General features: G+C 37.7%; 1 protein-coding gene across 2 annotated transcripts in view; it reads left to right on the top strand.

The window, feature by feature from the left end:
• The first annotated feature begins 4,567 nt into the window (after positions 1 to 4,567).
• The window catches only part of CHN1 (chimerin 1), a 57,237-nt gene continuing 45,124 nt past the window's right edge, over positions 4,568 to 16,680 (top strand). The window contains exons 1-2 of one of the 2 annotated variants that reach the window (XM_039712614.1): positions 4,568 to 4,719; positions 15,649 to 15,937. In XM_039712614.1, the coding sequence (XP_039568548.1) occupies positions 4,646 to 4,719; positions 15,649 to 15,937 (363 nt within the window). In that variant the 5' untranslated portion in view covers positions 4,568 to 4,645. The remainder of the gene's footprint in view (positions 4,720 to 15,648; positions 15,938 to 16,680) is intronic. The other variant, XM_039713395.1, reaches the window with a different exon arrangement.

Raw genomic sequence — 16,680 nt, forward strand, 5'->3', positions numbered from 1 at the left:
AAGCACTAATATTATTAATAGGCTTTTTTGTTGAAAAGATGGAAAAAAGAAACTAATGTGGCATTCCAGGTTTCAGCATAGCTGGATTGTTTTCTACTTCTGTAGTTCAAGTTGTATAACTGTTGACTTTTACTCCCCAAAGAGTTTCGCCCTTTAAATTTAGCAAGAAAGGATAACCTGGTGGTTTAGATTATTAGCTGATTTCTGTGGGATATGCTGTTCCTCACTTGGCTCTAAACTTCTTGTACAAAGGAAGATGCATTACTTCATCTAAAATAATTATCAGGCAACTTGTACCCTGACAGCCCTGCATATTGTGTGCATTTACACCATGAGGTCTCTGGGGCACAGCAAGGTGGAGTTACACTACATAACACATGCACACCTGCTTCTGAAGTCTTTCAGGTGATACTGCAGATCACACAGTTTAGTGAAGTCAAGAAGCACAAGACTTAGGCACTTGGTGAATTTACTCAACCATTTGCCCTCACTCTGAGGGGCTGTATAGTAGTGGCTTTATTTCAGCAGGGCACCAACAGGTCTGTGATGGAAGGCAACCTGTAAATTTAAGAGTTTTATAGATGTTTCATTGTATTAGTGCACTCAGCAATATGGTGCACTTACATGCATGAAGTGCAAACTCATTTCCCCTATCTGGCACTTTGTAAAAGCAATATTTAATGCCATCAGTTTGTATATGCAGAATCCTGAGGATTACATGATCCAAGTGGCTCATCCTTTCTCACTCCATTTTAAGCCATTTACAAGTGCATTGTTTTCTGAAGGTCTCCCTTTGGTTTCCCTATGTTTTAATCACAGAAGAAATTCTATTCTAGATTATTTTTGCCAGCACTTTCACATAATATCCCTTTCTGGTTTTAATACTATATTGTAAACAGTCCACTTACTGTATAGCTTCTCTTGTTATGAAACATTACAATTTCTGTTGTTTCTTCTAGGTAGAGAACAGACCCAAATATTATGGAAGAGAGTAAGTAACAGACATCTCTGATAGTGGTTTATCCTGACGTATTGGTTAATAGCAGTTACAGAAAAGGTGTTAAGTGCTTACTCTGTGCTCTTTGTTTCTTCTCCGTGTTTTACAGCAGTGTCTCAGCATCAGAGCATTATTGCACTGCCTTCACTTTTGTCTGCCTAAAATTACAGCTGCAGTTTCTGATGGACATGGATATCACTGAGTGCTACTTTGAGAAAAACATACATATATTTCTGTACTTTCAAGGGATTGTCTTTTTCTACCCCACTCTCCTGTTGGCTTTGCAAAATGTGTTTCTGTTTAGGAAGAAAAGATATTTGGATCCCAAATGCAATATATGATCAGTCTCTATGTGTCTTCTGTTTCAGGCTGCTAATGCAGAGATGGTTAGAATTAGTGTGGAGAAACAAAGAAGATCTTACTTATGTTTATTTTGGTAAAAGATGTGTGGTGTTACTGGGTTATTGCATCAGCAATTACTGAGATTACAGCAACTTGCTAAAATCTCAGGGATCACATAAAATATCCTCGAATGCTTAAAAATGTTTGATTGCATGCCACTAGCACAAAACATGTGAAGCCAGCAGGAGAAAACAGATTTATTTCTACACATTAAATTGATAAATGCAGATTTAAAAACAATATACTTGTTTCATAGATATTCTTTCCTAGAAGCTTTTCTAAACCATTTGAAGTACCTTCAAATACAGGCAGAAAGGGGAGTTTATTCAAACTGTAGATTTCTGGAAATCAGTCATTTTTATGTTTGTTTCTTTTTTAATTACTATTGTTGGTGCTTTTTAAATGAAGACCAAAAGGTGATTTAAAAGAGAAGAGGCATGTGTTTAAAAAACTCTTTGTTCCTTAGATTCCATGGGATGATCTCAAGGGAGGAAGCTGACCAATTATTAAGTGTTGCAGAGGGAAGCTATCTCATTCGTGAAAGCCAAAGGCAACCTGGAACCTACACTTTGGCATTAAGGTCAGTAATTAATATTTCATTTTTAAATTTATAAAATATTCAAATGGTTTTACTGTGTTGCTGACCTCAGATCATAAAATTCTTTGTAATTGTTTTAATTTCTTTTTCATCATTATACTTTTTTACCCTAGTTACAGATTTGGTATCTTTGACCTTTCATGCCCTTTTTTGAAGTGCTAACATTCCATATTGTTTGCACCATCAGGATAGCAGCAATTGTGGTTTTTCTGGTGGGGCTTCATTTTGCCCTTTTCCCACTATGATACAGTTGTGACCCCATGGAGATGTTGGGAGAGCAGGTGATCAAGAAATAAAAGGCACATTATGAGTTGCCTGATTAGTCTGCCATGTACTGACCAGGCAGCTGAAGAACACTTAGTCCTCCCTAGTCTCTCCATGGGATGGAGGCCTTTTTTTGTCTGAACACCTGTTAGCTAACAGTGCTTGCAGATCTACTTCTTCATTCCTCAAAGTTCTGGCAAGCGGGTCAGCTGTAAATAAAAAACTCAAAAAAGTAGTTGTAAGGTTTAAATAGCTTCATTACTTTTAAGACATTGGAGATTATTTTGGCCTGTACTGTACACCTGAGTACTCAGATGGGAAGTAGTGATTATTAGCAATGTTGTAAATCTAAATGGGACAACAAACATTGAAGGAGAAGATGCAGTTACTGAAAGTTTTATATGGGTAAGATAAGATTATTATTAAAATACTAATGTCTTGAAATAATAGGTTGTGATGAATTAATTTTTCAGGGGAAAAAAAGTGTATATTTTCATAGGATATTTGTTTCTGTAGTAATAAGATTTCAAAGAGAAACATTAGTGACATTTACACTGAATTTCATTAACAGTGTAATTTTGGTATTTCTTATTAAAATAGTTCTCAATTTCATCATCTTCTGCTCTTACAATATTCTTTTAAAGCTACAAAGAAATCAGTTTTTGTAACACCTGGCTTGAAGGCAGAGCTCCCACTCCCTGCTTCCAATGGTGCAGAAGACACAGGGCCTGTAGGCTAGTCTGAAACTGCTGAGCATCTTCTATGATGTGCTGCTACAGGCTGTTTTTCAAATGCACCTCCAGTCCATCAAAAGGTGGCTTTTTTCCCAGGTTTGATGGTATCTCTCACACTGGAAAACCCCTTTGAAAACAATAGAATCAATTTTATACCAAATAGAGAAAAGTTGTTAGTGATCAGTTTGGGAAGAGGTTTCAAATTATAGCAAAGTTGTTATCATTGATTTATTTTGATGAAGTTCAGTGTTGGGGAAAACACATCAGAAACTGAAACTGCAGCATCTTGCAGTCATTTCATGATGTTTAAGTGGTAAATGACTTGTGTATCATGGGCAGTGGGTTTAGGCCTTCCAAGTGTGTGAATGAGGGTGTTAAGTCTCATATCTTAGGTGGAACTCTGTGAACTGTCGTGCTCTATCTTCCACACATTGGCATTTTACCACTAGGATTTATTTTTATCACTACTAGGCAGTGTAGCAGGAGTCTCCTTTTCCATTGACTGGAGGGAGAGTTTTTCTCAGGTTTTATTTTTCCTCTCCCTGGAATTATAAATGCAGAATATGACCATTGGCCAAAATGCCCACTGACTGTGTTTCTGACATTGTACCCTCTCTTCAAGTCTAGGTCCTTTCTGCAGTCTCCCTGTGCTTCCTGACTGTGAGAAGTTTGCTGTGATTGCCATGATGAGTTTATGTAGTTCTGTCATTTTCTGAGAGCATCACTTGTGTTTGGGTCACTACACTGCCAGATGACAAAGATAGCCCCATCTGCAGTTTAGATATTCCCAGCAGGAATTTAAGAATGTAATTTCCATGGCCAAAACCAGAGCTTGTCAGTAGGATGGTATGTATGAGCAAAACTTTTCCAAGTTCAACAGAAAGCTTTGATTGAGTGCAGGGTCTCTAATTTCACCCTTTCTCTTCTGGTTGTATGATCAAATTTGGTATTTTCATACTAGGTTTAAGTGCCACTCTGTCTCTGAAGCAGCCATGTTAACTTTAAGGTCACTTCAGTGTGATTTTTGCTTTTCCTTCTTTACCTTTGTTTTACACTTTAGAAGGTATGGGAGGAAAGAAAACTTGGTCAGCTGTTACATAAAAAAACAGACACAGAATAGATTCCAGTAATTTTATGAAGTTAACCCAACAATTCTCTAGAGGTGCTCTAATTCTGCAATAACATAGTGACAAAACATAAAATGAAATATCCTTGTTTTCTGATTGGTTTTTAGGCACATTTTGGTAAAAAATGGAAAAAAGTTCAGTAAAATTTGGATTCTTGAAGGTACTATCAACTCTTGGCATAAATACTTGGTTCCCTCAGTATTTCTGTGTATCTACTCAATCTCTCTCACTGTTTGTTGTCTGATGTGTCAGTCTTTGACAGTCTGTCAATTCTGGCTAGGGCAAATTGGAAACTGCCTATGAAGTGTGATTGCATCATGAAATCCCAGTTCATGGAGACATAAAAGCCTTGTGGTAGCTCTGGGTAGGAGCAGCTGATGTTGAGACTGAGACAGGTTTGTTTCCTGGCTTGTAGCTGCCGATGGCTCTGCTGGGGAGGCAGGCAATTCAGTGAGACAGACGGCCCAGCACGTCCAGCTCTGGCAGATGTCTTCTTCCTGTGCTTGTGCCAGCGTGCCTGGGAATGCTGAAAAACCCAGTGCATCCAGTCGTGAAGAGCAGTGTAGTGAAACAGGATCATGTCCCTTCTGTGGCAAGGTATGATGTCTCTGTAATGGAATGTTTCCAGCCATCTTTTCTGAAACGAGAAGAACAAGCTCTTTGTGATTTGTCCTGAGGACCCAAGCCAGACAATTCCTCAAATCATCATGGGACACTTTCAGTGTTACATTTGGTTCCACCAGCTATTGTAGCTGATGTCCAAAATCTCAGTGTCCATACCAGCCAGGACTGCACATCCTGTTCAAGATAAGCTGCACCACATGTTTTAGTTCTTTGTTCTCTAAAGCCTTCTAAATGAGTTTTTGACCACTGTGAAGCATTAGGCTGTGGTGCTTTTATGGAACTAGCTTTAGCAGATCTAAAGATCTTGTTCCTGAGCTGCTATAGCTACAGACATAGCCTAGTACCACTTAAATGACCAAATATAGGACAGGAAAAAATAATACTTTTTGCAAGCTTAAGCAAAGAGGTCAGCTGTTCTTAGTGCAATACTGTGGAATAGTTAATTGAGTAAGGTAGGGAAAGTGACTCTTACCCAAAAAAACTTTTCATTTTTTTAAAGTTGCTGTTGAGTTACTGTAAAATCTGCTTTCCACTTATATAACAAGCTGCATTTTGATCGTCTTATGATGAGCTATTTTTGTCTACTTTCATCCATTATTGTGCAATTAATTTGCATCATGACTTTTTTAAAGGCAGACTACCTTTTAAATATAAATTTGAAACAAAAGATGGTGGGTTTTTTTCAGAATTTTTTTCAGCATTTGTAAGAGAGATAGAAGTATGTTCTTAAAGAAAAAGAAAATTATAATTTAAATGTTCTTTGAAATATAGAAGTTTGGCTAAATAGTCAGAGCTGTCCTTCAAATAAAATTGATGTTCAGAGCCTAAGAAGGCCTGTAAAATTGTGTCAGCTCAGATACCATGTAAAGGAGAATGAAGCATAAAAACAACTGAGAGCAGCAAATCAGCACCCTACTATATTTAATGCCTGTACTTAATCATGGATGCATTCACCAATCTTTACTAATTAATTAATCAATCAGAGAATGCCACTGAAAATGTTTTGCAATCTTGAGGTTTAAAAAAATTGCTAACATGAGAAAACAATCATAGATATATTTTTGTGTCCATACATATCAGCAAGTCTCTGTTAGAATAAAAAGATACAAAATACATTGTAATGTTAATTCAATGTTCCAAGCAGATTTGAAATAATGAAAATTCCTAATTCACTTCATTCACTTCTGGAGCTATTAGATCTGCTTTTACATTTGGCAAAAGAGTAGTACATTGCTTAATGTTAAGACCTATAGCAAATGACAGTGACAATAGACATGGTTTGCAATGTAGCCTTCTATGGTGGAGAGCTTGTTTAATAATTAGGATGAGGATAAAGAGGAAATGGGTAGAGAGTGTACTAGTGGTAGGCGTTGAAGTGTGATGGTACTGCATGTTCTTTTGAGCAGATAGCTGCTGTAGCACATTTAATTGGTTACCATGGTTTCCCTTCCTGCAAATTCTATTGTTGTGATACTGAGAATGAATTGAAATAAGGTTCTGCGGCATGATTTTTTTTTTTAAAAAAAAAGGTAATAATGTGAGCCATGATTATGAGTCATGTTTTCTTTATGTTTGGAGGTTTGGGCACATTGAATATTGTGTAGCACCAGGAAAGAATTCTTCAGGTGAAATGAATGTCAAAAATTAGTTATCTTTATTTTAGTCAACATGTATGGTGCAAATTCATACATACATTCTCAATCCCTAAGTTAGGACATTTCTTTGAGGAAATATCCACAGGCATTTAAAAGGAGACCTAATTGGTAGGCTATTAGGGCATAATGCTGCAAATGAACCTTTTAAGTTTCAGAGGATGACTGCTTTGGTAGCTGGATGCTATTTATTTTCAGTGGGCTCTTTTGGGACACATGTGTAGTGCTGTTCCAGAACATGTGTGGATTGCTGTGGGATTACTTACACATGTAGAATTCAACATCTGCAAAAGGCTTCTTGAATTCAGAGATTAATGCTGTTGATCTGTGTTCTGCTGAAAAGCCTTGTTGTACATACTGGGGCATGGGAGAGCAGTTGGGGAAAGAAGAATTGTTTGAAACTACTTTCTACATGATAATAACTGAATTATGTTTTTTGAATTATTAATGTATCAAAATCTGGTCATAGTTTATCCTGCATCTACGGCTGATCTGTAAGTAGTCAGAAGGAGCCCAGCAAAGCAGTAGCTAACTGCTTCTCTTCACTTTACCATGGTAACAGTATTCTGACATCATGCTAGTTGGTAGGGAAAAATTATAAAGACCATTTTAAAGACTAAACTTTGCATATCTTTCTGTGTATTTTTTACCTGATTTGCAAATGAAGTGATTGGCAGTAGCATGGCTTGAATTCAGTTTCTAGAATCCTTTCTAAAATATTCATACAATATTCCTTGGTTGCTAGCTGAAAAAAAAAGGGGGTTAAAGTGGTAATAAATTCTGGAGCTTGCTTTTCTGCTTCAAGTAAAACAATTGGCCCTCTATCTAAATTATGTTCCATATAAAACATTTCTTTTCCTCCATAAAATTTCATACTAAATAATTGACTCTGTTAGTTTGTCAATGACATGTAAGGTTCAGCTATCAGTAAACACCTGAGGTGTCTGTTTATCATCTGCCTTATGTAAGTGCACCTGGGCACTACTGAAATGGCTTCACTTAAGTATTTAGAATAATAATAAATAGCTACTAACCTTAATGAGTAATTAACTGGCTACCTAGGTCCTCCCACAGACTAGAATGCTTTTTTCCTTATGGTTCATGTCTTCTTGCTGTGTTCCTGTTCTCCTTCCCTCCTCTTCCCATCTGTTGTTGTTGTCAGCTCTGTTTTCTTTTGGCTAGAGTGTCTAATTTATCTTTAGCAATTCAGTTTTCTGCAGTCTTTCTCCTGCTGGTGTTAAGTTCAGCACTTCTCAGAGGAATACTCTCTGCTTCAGTGTGTTGTGAGCTTTTTTGGGAGAGCTTGTCCAAGAGATGCCTGTGCTCAGTATCCACAGCTCATGTCATTGATGCCGTGTCCTTCACCCTGGCTGCAGCTCCTGCTGAGCCACAAAGCTTTGCTGTGATCTGCTGGGCAGCAGAGGCACTGGGCTTGTGGTGAGCTGTCAGGAGGTCTGGGCCACTTGGCTTAAATTGTGACTTTGGCTTTAGGCCATGAAGTTCTGCAGGCCTCATTTCTCCATTAGAGAAGATGTTTTCTCTTCTCTTCTCTGTTGTCTCACGTGCTTGTTCAGTACTAAAGTCTAGGATATCTTAAAAATGGCCTAGACAGACTGAAAGTTGTACTCAATCTCTCAGTCTACCCTGTCACAGCTTCTGAGCAGGAATCTGTGTTGGACTTTGCTGGTTTTATGCTGCATAATGTCTGCCTGGTTCAAAGCTTTTGGGCACTGTTGGAGTTGAAATAATAGTTGAAAAAATCAAATCATAATGCAATCAGTTGCTAATCAAATTGTGTGTGCAAGTACATTGTGCTCTCCTCTCCTGTCAAAGCATATATATCTTTTCTGTCTTCTGCAAGTTCTACTGGAAAGCCTCTTTTTCTCTAGTGCTTTTAGAAAATGCTAGGTAGAAATATATCTGCTAGTTAGTCCTTTTGATTGGCCTCTTATTTTTTATATTTTTGGAATTTGTATTTAGAAATTTTTGTATTTGGAGAGACACCTTTTTTCCTGTACTTCATCAGCTGTAGATACTGTGGGTGCTTTATAGACATATTTTCAAGATAACAGACAATAACTGTACGTTGTTGTTTAATGTCATAATTATTTTTATCAAAACATGTATTAATTATTCAAACACCAAAAGAACTGACACATATAAGTGTTATCTGGCCCAGTTTTCCTTGTCCTTCTCCCTCCTTTATACTTAGTGAAGCTCAGCTGAGTTGAGTATGGTGCCTCCTGATTTTATAGGTTCTAGAAAGAGAATCAAGCTATTTTTTTTTCTTTTATGTCTTGAGATAAATGAACTCTAACAGTTTCAGTAATAAGTTGACATCTGCCCCATTTATTGCTGCACTTGGATGAAAGAAGAAATTGTATTCTAGAAAAACAGAATATAATAGTAAAACAGCTATTAATCTTCATTGATGAACTGTTAGTAGCCCCAAGAATTCCAACAATGCATGTTATGTATGCAGGAACTATCTCATTTTATGTTATTATGCTTGTTTATTGTTAAGGAAGGCAGCTTTGAGGGAAAACCATTTAGAGAGCAGGGTGAGTATATTGGTGAATCTCACTGTTTGCAAAGGAGTGATGAGTACTAGAAGATTAGAGGTAGACTACACTGAGAAAATAAGTGAATAGCAAATTCTATAATACCTTTAAGTAAGTTAAGTAAACCTGCATTGTAAGCTTTGAATTAGCAGTGGCTTATTGCAAATCAGGTTTGACAAAATCTCTGTGGAACAGAAATCTTACTGTAGGTTGGTTTTTTTTTTGATCTAAGTGAATTTGGGTTTTCTTGAGACCCTGAACAACAACCTGCTGTGTACCATAGGAAAAAACCCAAACAAACAGGAACAACAGCAAAAGCAATGTTGCTCCAATCTGCTCTCCAAAAACTTTTTCTGGACTTGCACAGCTATTTTACAATAAGAACATTTCTTTGGGTTTTGACTTGATGTCTTCCACTCTGGTTTCCTTGACATACTGAATTAAAATATCCACATTGTTTTAGAAGGATAAATTAAGAGCAAGTTGCTTTTAGTGTGAGAATGTCTAGAAAAGCAAAAGAGAAATACGACAGCCATGAGTAACTTTTGAGCTAAAGGAGGGTGGGTTTAGAGTAGATACAAAAGAAATTTTTTTATGATGAGGGTGGTGAACCACTGAAACAGGTTGCCCAGAGAAGTAAGGGATGTTCCATCCGTGGGAGAATTCATTGGATGGGGCTCTGAGCATCCTGGTCTCTAGGTTAAGACGTCACTGCTTATTGCAGGGGGATTGGACTGGATGACCTTTAAAGGTGCATTTCCAACCATTCTTTGTCTCTATGAACTTAAGTCCTTGTAGGAAAAGCTACTCTAAGTGAAACAAAAATGAACATATTTGAGCATTATGCTCTGGCAGTTTTTCTCCATAGTACTCAATTGTAGTGGAATTCCTGCTATGTTGCTGATGTTGTTCTACTTCAAAATATACCAGAAAAACAGTGTCATATATGACCTAAAATGAAAATGTTTTACATAGAGCAAAATTTGCATGCACATTTTGAAGTTTGCTGAGCAGGCAGTAGTAGGGTTGATACCTTAATTTAGATGAATTTGAAACACAGTTCTATTTTAAAATAATATGAAAGGTCTCTGTAGCACAAAGCCACATGGTAAAATTAAATCTTGTAGAACATTTCTTCAAAAATTTTGTAAGCCTTAGTTATGTATTAGGAAACTGTGAAAGTTAGTAGCTTTCCTGCTAGTTATATTTCAAGATGATCCTTATCCAGGCAAGACAGCATAGGTTTCCAAATACTGCTCTCATGTGAAGAGAATATACCAGGCTTTTAATACATTCCCATGTGCACGTAGAATTCAATGTGTCTTAACCACTAACCACAGTGAGTCTACTTCCAGGAAGCATGGACTTTCATCAGGTAGAAAAGGCAGTAAAACAGTGCCCAAAACATTGGTATTGGTTCTGATTCAATCTTCAGATTAAACCCAGCAATTTATATAAGGTTAAATGGAATAAGGCATACAGGCTCAGTACTAAGAAGAGGTAATGCATCTGGTCAAACGAAACAGATTATTTTCAAATGCTTACCACTAATGAAGAACAGTAACTTTTACCTTAAGTATTAAATGGTTTTACTGCATATTAATAGCATATCATGGCGCCTGATCAGCTGACACTTTTTCAAAATTTTAAGATGGTGAAAATCAGCTGTTAATGGTAAAGCAATACATCGAAGCAAAGGAATTATTTTCTAGTTTTGTTAGATTTATTTGTGAAATGCTCTATTGCAGGTACCAAGAGCTGATAACACTTGTTTTTCATTGCTTTCAGCAACTGTTGCCTACTGCTGATGCCCTAGAGCAGTTGTTTTGTCCCTGACAGTGCTTATGATCCCCAGGGAAGTGCCACTGCTCTGGTCCTCCCTGCCTGCTGTTGGCACGCTATTTATGCAGTATTGTTTTCTGGCTTGGACAAGGAAGTTTGGGCAGTGATGTCTTCAGCCTCAGTTGAGAGAGACTGCTGGGAAGCTGTTATCAGTGATACCCTACAAGCACTGAATTTTTTTGTTTGATCCAGGTTAGACAGAGGTTAGAGACTCAAAGGTTGTGTCTGTATTGGCAGGGGATAGACATGTTGCAGTACCAGGTCTAAGATCTCTTTTCTCTTTGGGAGGATGCCATGCTTTTTCCATGCTGAACTCAAGTATCCTGCATTCAGCATGGCTGTTACCGGGTTTTAGGGATAACTTTACACTAAATTAATGTTCATCAAGCAACAGTCTGCTAGCCAGTACTGCCCTTCCAAATGGCCCTGGAAAACTATCCATAGTGACTGTACTCTGCCACCCTTCCCAGCATGGATTTTTTTTTTTGTCTCCATTTGTATCAACCCCTAGTGCATTTGATTACATTCATTCATATTCATATTCACATATATATGTGTTCTTGTATAATACTGCTCAGGTTTTGAACACTTTATTTGTCAGGTAGGTATTCTGGAAAGTTGGCAAGTTCTGCAGCTCCCTGGCCATCATCAGCAATCTTGTTGCCAATGAATATTTAAAAAAAAAAATTACCTGCTTTCAGGAGCTGGAGACCTTCAGGGATAATTGTGTGGAAGAGGTTTTGGCTGCATGCAAGGCTTGTCTTTCTTTGACAAGGAAATAGGCCAAAAGAGGATCTATGGAATAATTTGTTTTCACTCCCGAGAACACAGCATGATTAAGAGACATTCGTGATGGCAATATTGCTTATATTCCTGTGGCTTTTTATGGAGTGTCAAGACTCTAGTCGTAAGTGTTGGTTGAGAGTTTTCAGAAGATAGAACTGAAATTTTGACACCTAATTTTAAGAAAGACTTCTGCCTTCTGGCTGTAAAGCCCATTAAGACTCTTTCTCCAAGGGAAGATTAAGTCCAAGTGGCCTTTAAGCCCAGACTTAAGTTTTCCCAGTTCAGTGTATGAAGTTGCTTGAAACTAAGGAGGACACGAGTAGTCCTGAGGGGTATTAATTTGTCATTTGGTTGCAGCTAGCATTCTAAACAATGCCTGTGTCTAGAAATTCTTCTCATCATAAAGTAGCCTGTGAAAGTGGTGAATAGCTACTATAAATTCTGTATGTGGACTGTAAAATTAATCCTCTCAGATGGTAAGAGTGTATCGGTTCTCTCAATCCTTCCCTTCTTCCTTTTGTTTCTTTACTGAATGCTGCAGACAGGTAGGTGGCTGATTCTGAGGCTTGTCTCCCATGGCATGATGCCTAATTCAACTCCTCAGTCCTTTATTATCCTTTATTATCAGCCACGTTTGCTCTACTGTTTGATACATTTTCCCACGTTGTCTACTCTGCCCCACTGGCAACCAAAGGAACTAGACAGTGATTGCTTTTCAGACAACTTGGAATAAAAAGTCTTTTATCTGTAGTCCTGCTGCTTGCAAACAAATGCATAGTGGACACAATGAAACTGTTTGACATGTCAGAGGTCTAATTCTTTTTCTTGGAAAAACATCTGATGTTCCCCTGTATAAACCAAAAGAGAACATATTTTATCTGTGTCCCACTTTCTACTTATTAAACAAAAAACAGCTGGTACTAGTACTTGCCTTTAGGAGGAGAGCATCAGGAAGTTGAAATATCAAATCTTGGCTCTACTTAGTTGCCACGGTGATGTATAATTAACTAGGCTGCAGGAATGTTGCAGAAAGTAAACATAAGAAAATAGTCTTGCTAGTGGAAAAATTTAAACCATAGTTTTAAGTAAGATTGAAGATTAAGTATTTAGTAATAATTTTCAATTTAACATGTATGCTTTTTTAATATTGTAATTTGATAAAAATAGTGTCATTATGTGGTCAGGAAAAAAAATTTAAGTTAATTTGAAAGAAAACAGGATTCTGAGACACATTATTGACAGCACAGTCTTTGTAAAAGACTGGTGTTTCATTGATTTGTGGAGATTTTGGGAGTTTATTGCCTTATTACTAGTAGGATTCTATTTGAAAACCACTACCTTTCTCCACAACATATCCAATTAGAAAAGAATAAAGGAAAAAAAAAATATTTGGAACAAATGGGAAATTGGATAAAGAGAAACCATGCATCTCTTGGAAACTCTATTCATTATAGTATCTCTCAACAACACACTTCATGTGCAGCAGTCTGAACAGATCTACAGCATAGGGGCTGCTCAGTAAAACATACCTGGGGTGGGAGGGTGCACCTTCTGAGCCTGTGGGAAAGACAAATAATCTTTTAAGAAGTTCTGTCTCTTTTCTGCATTTGGTCATCTTGTTTTTCAGAGCAGGACTGTTAGAAAAGAATAAAGGAAAAAAATATTTGGAACAAATGGGAAATTGGATAAAGAGAAACCATGCATCTCTTGGAAACTCTATTCATTATAGTATCTCTCAACAACACACTTCATGTGCAGCAGTCTGAACAGATCTACAGCATAGGGGCTGCTCAGTAAAACATACCTGGGGTGGGAGGGTGCACCTTCTGAGCCTGTGGGAAAGACAAATAATCTTTTAAGAAGTTCTGTCTCTTTTCTGCATTTGGTCATCTTGTTTTTCAGAGCAGGACTTCAGAACCAGACAAGATGGGTTTTAGGTTTTGAGGGATGTTGCTAAAATCAGAACATTGTGTGTACTTAGTATTAGGCCTTGTGATGCTTTTCTGTGCCTTATCATCTCTTGGTAAAATTAGTGTAATACTTTTAGAAAACTAAGAACAATAAGTGACCTCCAGCTTGCTTGAAACTCTGCTTTAAGTAGTCAGAGCAGATGTTACTGATTAGAGCAGCAGTTCACCTGTATCTCTTAACATAAGTCATTCCAATTTATACGTCATTTAAGGCCCATTATTCTTCACCTTCAAACTTATTTGGTTCTCCTGATGAAGTGAGAACCATCAAGGTGTTTCTATGTGCTCAGTGTGTATTATTCCCACTGACCTGAGTAGGTGGCAGTGAAGGTTGCTCACTTTGGCACTGCAAAGTGCTGAGCACTCTTGCCTCATGTGGGCTTCCCTGACAGTCAAGGGTGTATAAAGAGGACATCTCGTGGTCAAAGCTTGTTTGCCATACACTGTGTTGAGTATAAAGGTGCCCTGAAGAGTAAGTCTGAATACATCTACCCCTTCTGCTATAACTTAGGACATTATCTTTCTACTTTCTGAATGACTTGTATTCACTCAGAACTGCATCTTGTGATGAAATGAACATTGGGTAAAAATGTGTTTCTTTTTGTCATTTTGTAATTTCTCATTGATTCAATGAACTTTTAGTTTGTATGGCATAAAAATATGCATGGAAGTACCAGTTAATCTGCAGGAAAATGTCCACTTAGTTCCTACGCATTGTGTCCCCTTTCCTTACTGAGCAGGATGCAGATTCCATTTACATTTGAGTGTTTTGCAGGAATAGCAGCTTCTGAAGTTGCAATCACTGTCAGAACTGTTGATAGGGTGATGGGAAGGTTTGGCATTTTGATATAGAACAGAGAAAAAAATACAGATTCCAGAACCATGTATTTTTTGTCCATATTTGCAAGAAGAATGCAATATTTCACCTGAGGCAAGGTGTAAACTTATGCTTTCCCCTGTTTGGTGAGGCCCCACTGACAAGAGGAGCCACTTCAGCAAAATATCATTATTTGCTGTGCTCCTTAACATCTCCAATGAAGCATTTGATTGTAATGTGAAACCAATCCATCCTTTCAAATTTAGTTCTTAAAACTTACTTGGCACATCTGACCTCATAAAGAAAGAGGCCTGATACCCTCGTTGCTGTCTGACCACAGAACAGCACTGGAGTGAGCTGTGAAAGCAGCTTCTTGCCTCCATCTTCTCCACAGGAAATGTTGCCAAGTGCAAACACCAGTGTGTTTTCACATGTTTAGACTGCTTTGAGGCTGAAAACGGTTGCAGATTCTAAGTGCTGTTTTTAAAAATATGCTGCTCTTCAGGTAAATTCAGCATTCTAATGGTTGCTAAGAGCCTGTATCAAAATGCTGTTCCATCCTGATGCAGAATGGCTGGTGTTGGATAGCTTTCGTGTTATATATCCTGTATATTACAAAGATTTGCTTGAAGCTTGGGACTTAACAAGCATAACACAGAAGGACTTTTGTACAAAGCTTGAAGAGTTAGTCCTGGGCCTTTGGCCAGGAATAAAGAATGCTTGCCCTTGTGCCATTTTGTCCTGTGCTGCTCGGGTTCTGGCAGCAGTTCTGCCTCAGTGTAATTGTTGGCACTGGAGCTCAGCTGAACCTTGACTGGCCTCTTCCTGCAGGCAAGCAGGGGAGCAGAGGAGCAGGACGGCATCAGAGCTGCGTATTGATCGGCTCTAATAGAGGACTCTGTTATGAGAGCTCTTCATATCGCAGCCAAGCAAATTGACTGCAGTGATAAAGTAGCAAGGCACTAAAAAAAGCCATAAGGAGTGTGAAGTAATTTTTCAGTTTTTCCATAGATAATGGAAAGGCTAAAAGAATACCAGAACAAACAGCTCCTTCTGGGACAGTACTGTTTTGGCTGTCTGTCTGCAGTTGTTGTTGATCTCTCCTTCCTCTCTGTGCTAAGCAGTAGTTCCCCTGCTCGGCTGGACAAGACACAGAGCATAGTCACAGCTTTAAGTGATAAAGTGTTTTTAATTGTTTGCAAAGGCTTGCTTACTCTTATTTATTCTGCTTACTCTTATTTTAAAAAAACAACTTTCCCATTTCATTGAGGCAGATTTGGAAGTCAAACCAGAAACTTCAGACTCTACTACGATGGAAAACACTTTGTTGGGGAGAAACGTTTTGAGTCCATCCATGACCTGGTGACAGATGGATTGATTACTCTTTATATTGAAACGAAAGCAGCTGAATACATTTCCAAGATGACAATTAATCCAATTTATGAACACATAGGATATACAACCTTAAACAGAGAGCCAGCACACAAAAAGCATATGCCAACCCTGAGAGATGAACATGATGGCAAAGAGTCTACAGGAGAGGATGAGGTAGCAGAAAAGAGGGTAAGCAATTGTTAACCCACGCTTTTTTTCTGTTAGAATTTTATTTTGTACTTTTAACCTTTCCCCTCTCCTATAAGTACTACAGGTCTCTGCAGCTATTTAGTCTACATAGTTATTTCCAGTGTTACATTAACAGTAATATTTAAACTGGTTATAGAATTTTGTAATGGTAATTTTTTTTGTCATTGTGGTTCTTCAGGTGTTTTTATAGTTATGGATGTTACCATTAAGCCACTCCTTTATTTCAAATGGGCAAAGAATATTTAACCTTAAAATTGTTTACAGTATATAAGACAATTGCATTTTATTTCTTAATATATTCAGATTTCCCCAAACAAATGCATTCCATAACCTATTCAGCAGTCTGCAAATAATGACAGTAAAGTTGTCCACATTATAAATAAGACTGTTCATTAAGTTGAAAAAATGTTAAAACATTTCACTTGGCTAAGTTCAGCCTGTCAGAAGCTGACCGAGCTATTTTTGTCCTCAGCCAGACTTAGAAAGAGGGATTGCTCTCTTCAGAGAGTTGCAGTATCAGCTGAGAAGTAATTGCATCCTGGATTATAAAAGAAAAACGAAGAAGGAAAAAAATCTTAGAACCAGTGAACATAAAAATATTAAGGGAGATTGGGAGTGTACTGGGCAGACAAAGTAGCTGCCTGAAATTTTATTTGTATTTCAGAGACTAAACGTAAAAAGAAACCATAATGTAAATTCTGTTGTGTTAAATGAAATACTTT

Source organism: Passer montanus, unplaced genomic scaffold, assembly GCF_014805655.1.
Source record: "Passer montanus isolate IOZ18808 unplaced genomic scaffold, ASM1480565v1 scaffold1, whole genome shotgun sequence".
NCBI classification, from domain to species: Eukaryota; Metazoa; Chordata; class Aves; order Passeriformes; family Passeridae; genus Passer; species Passer montanus.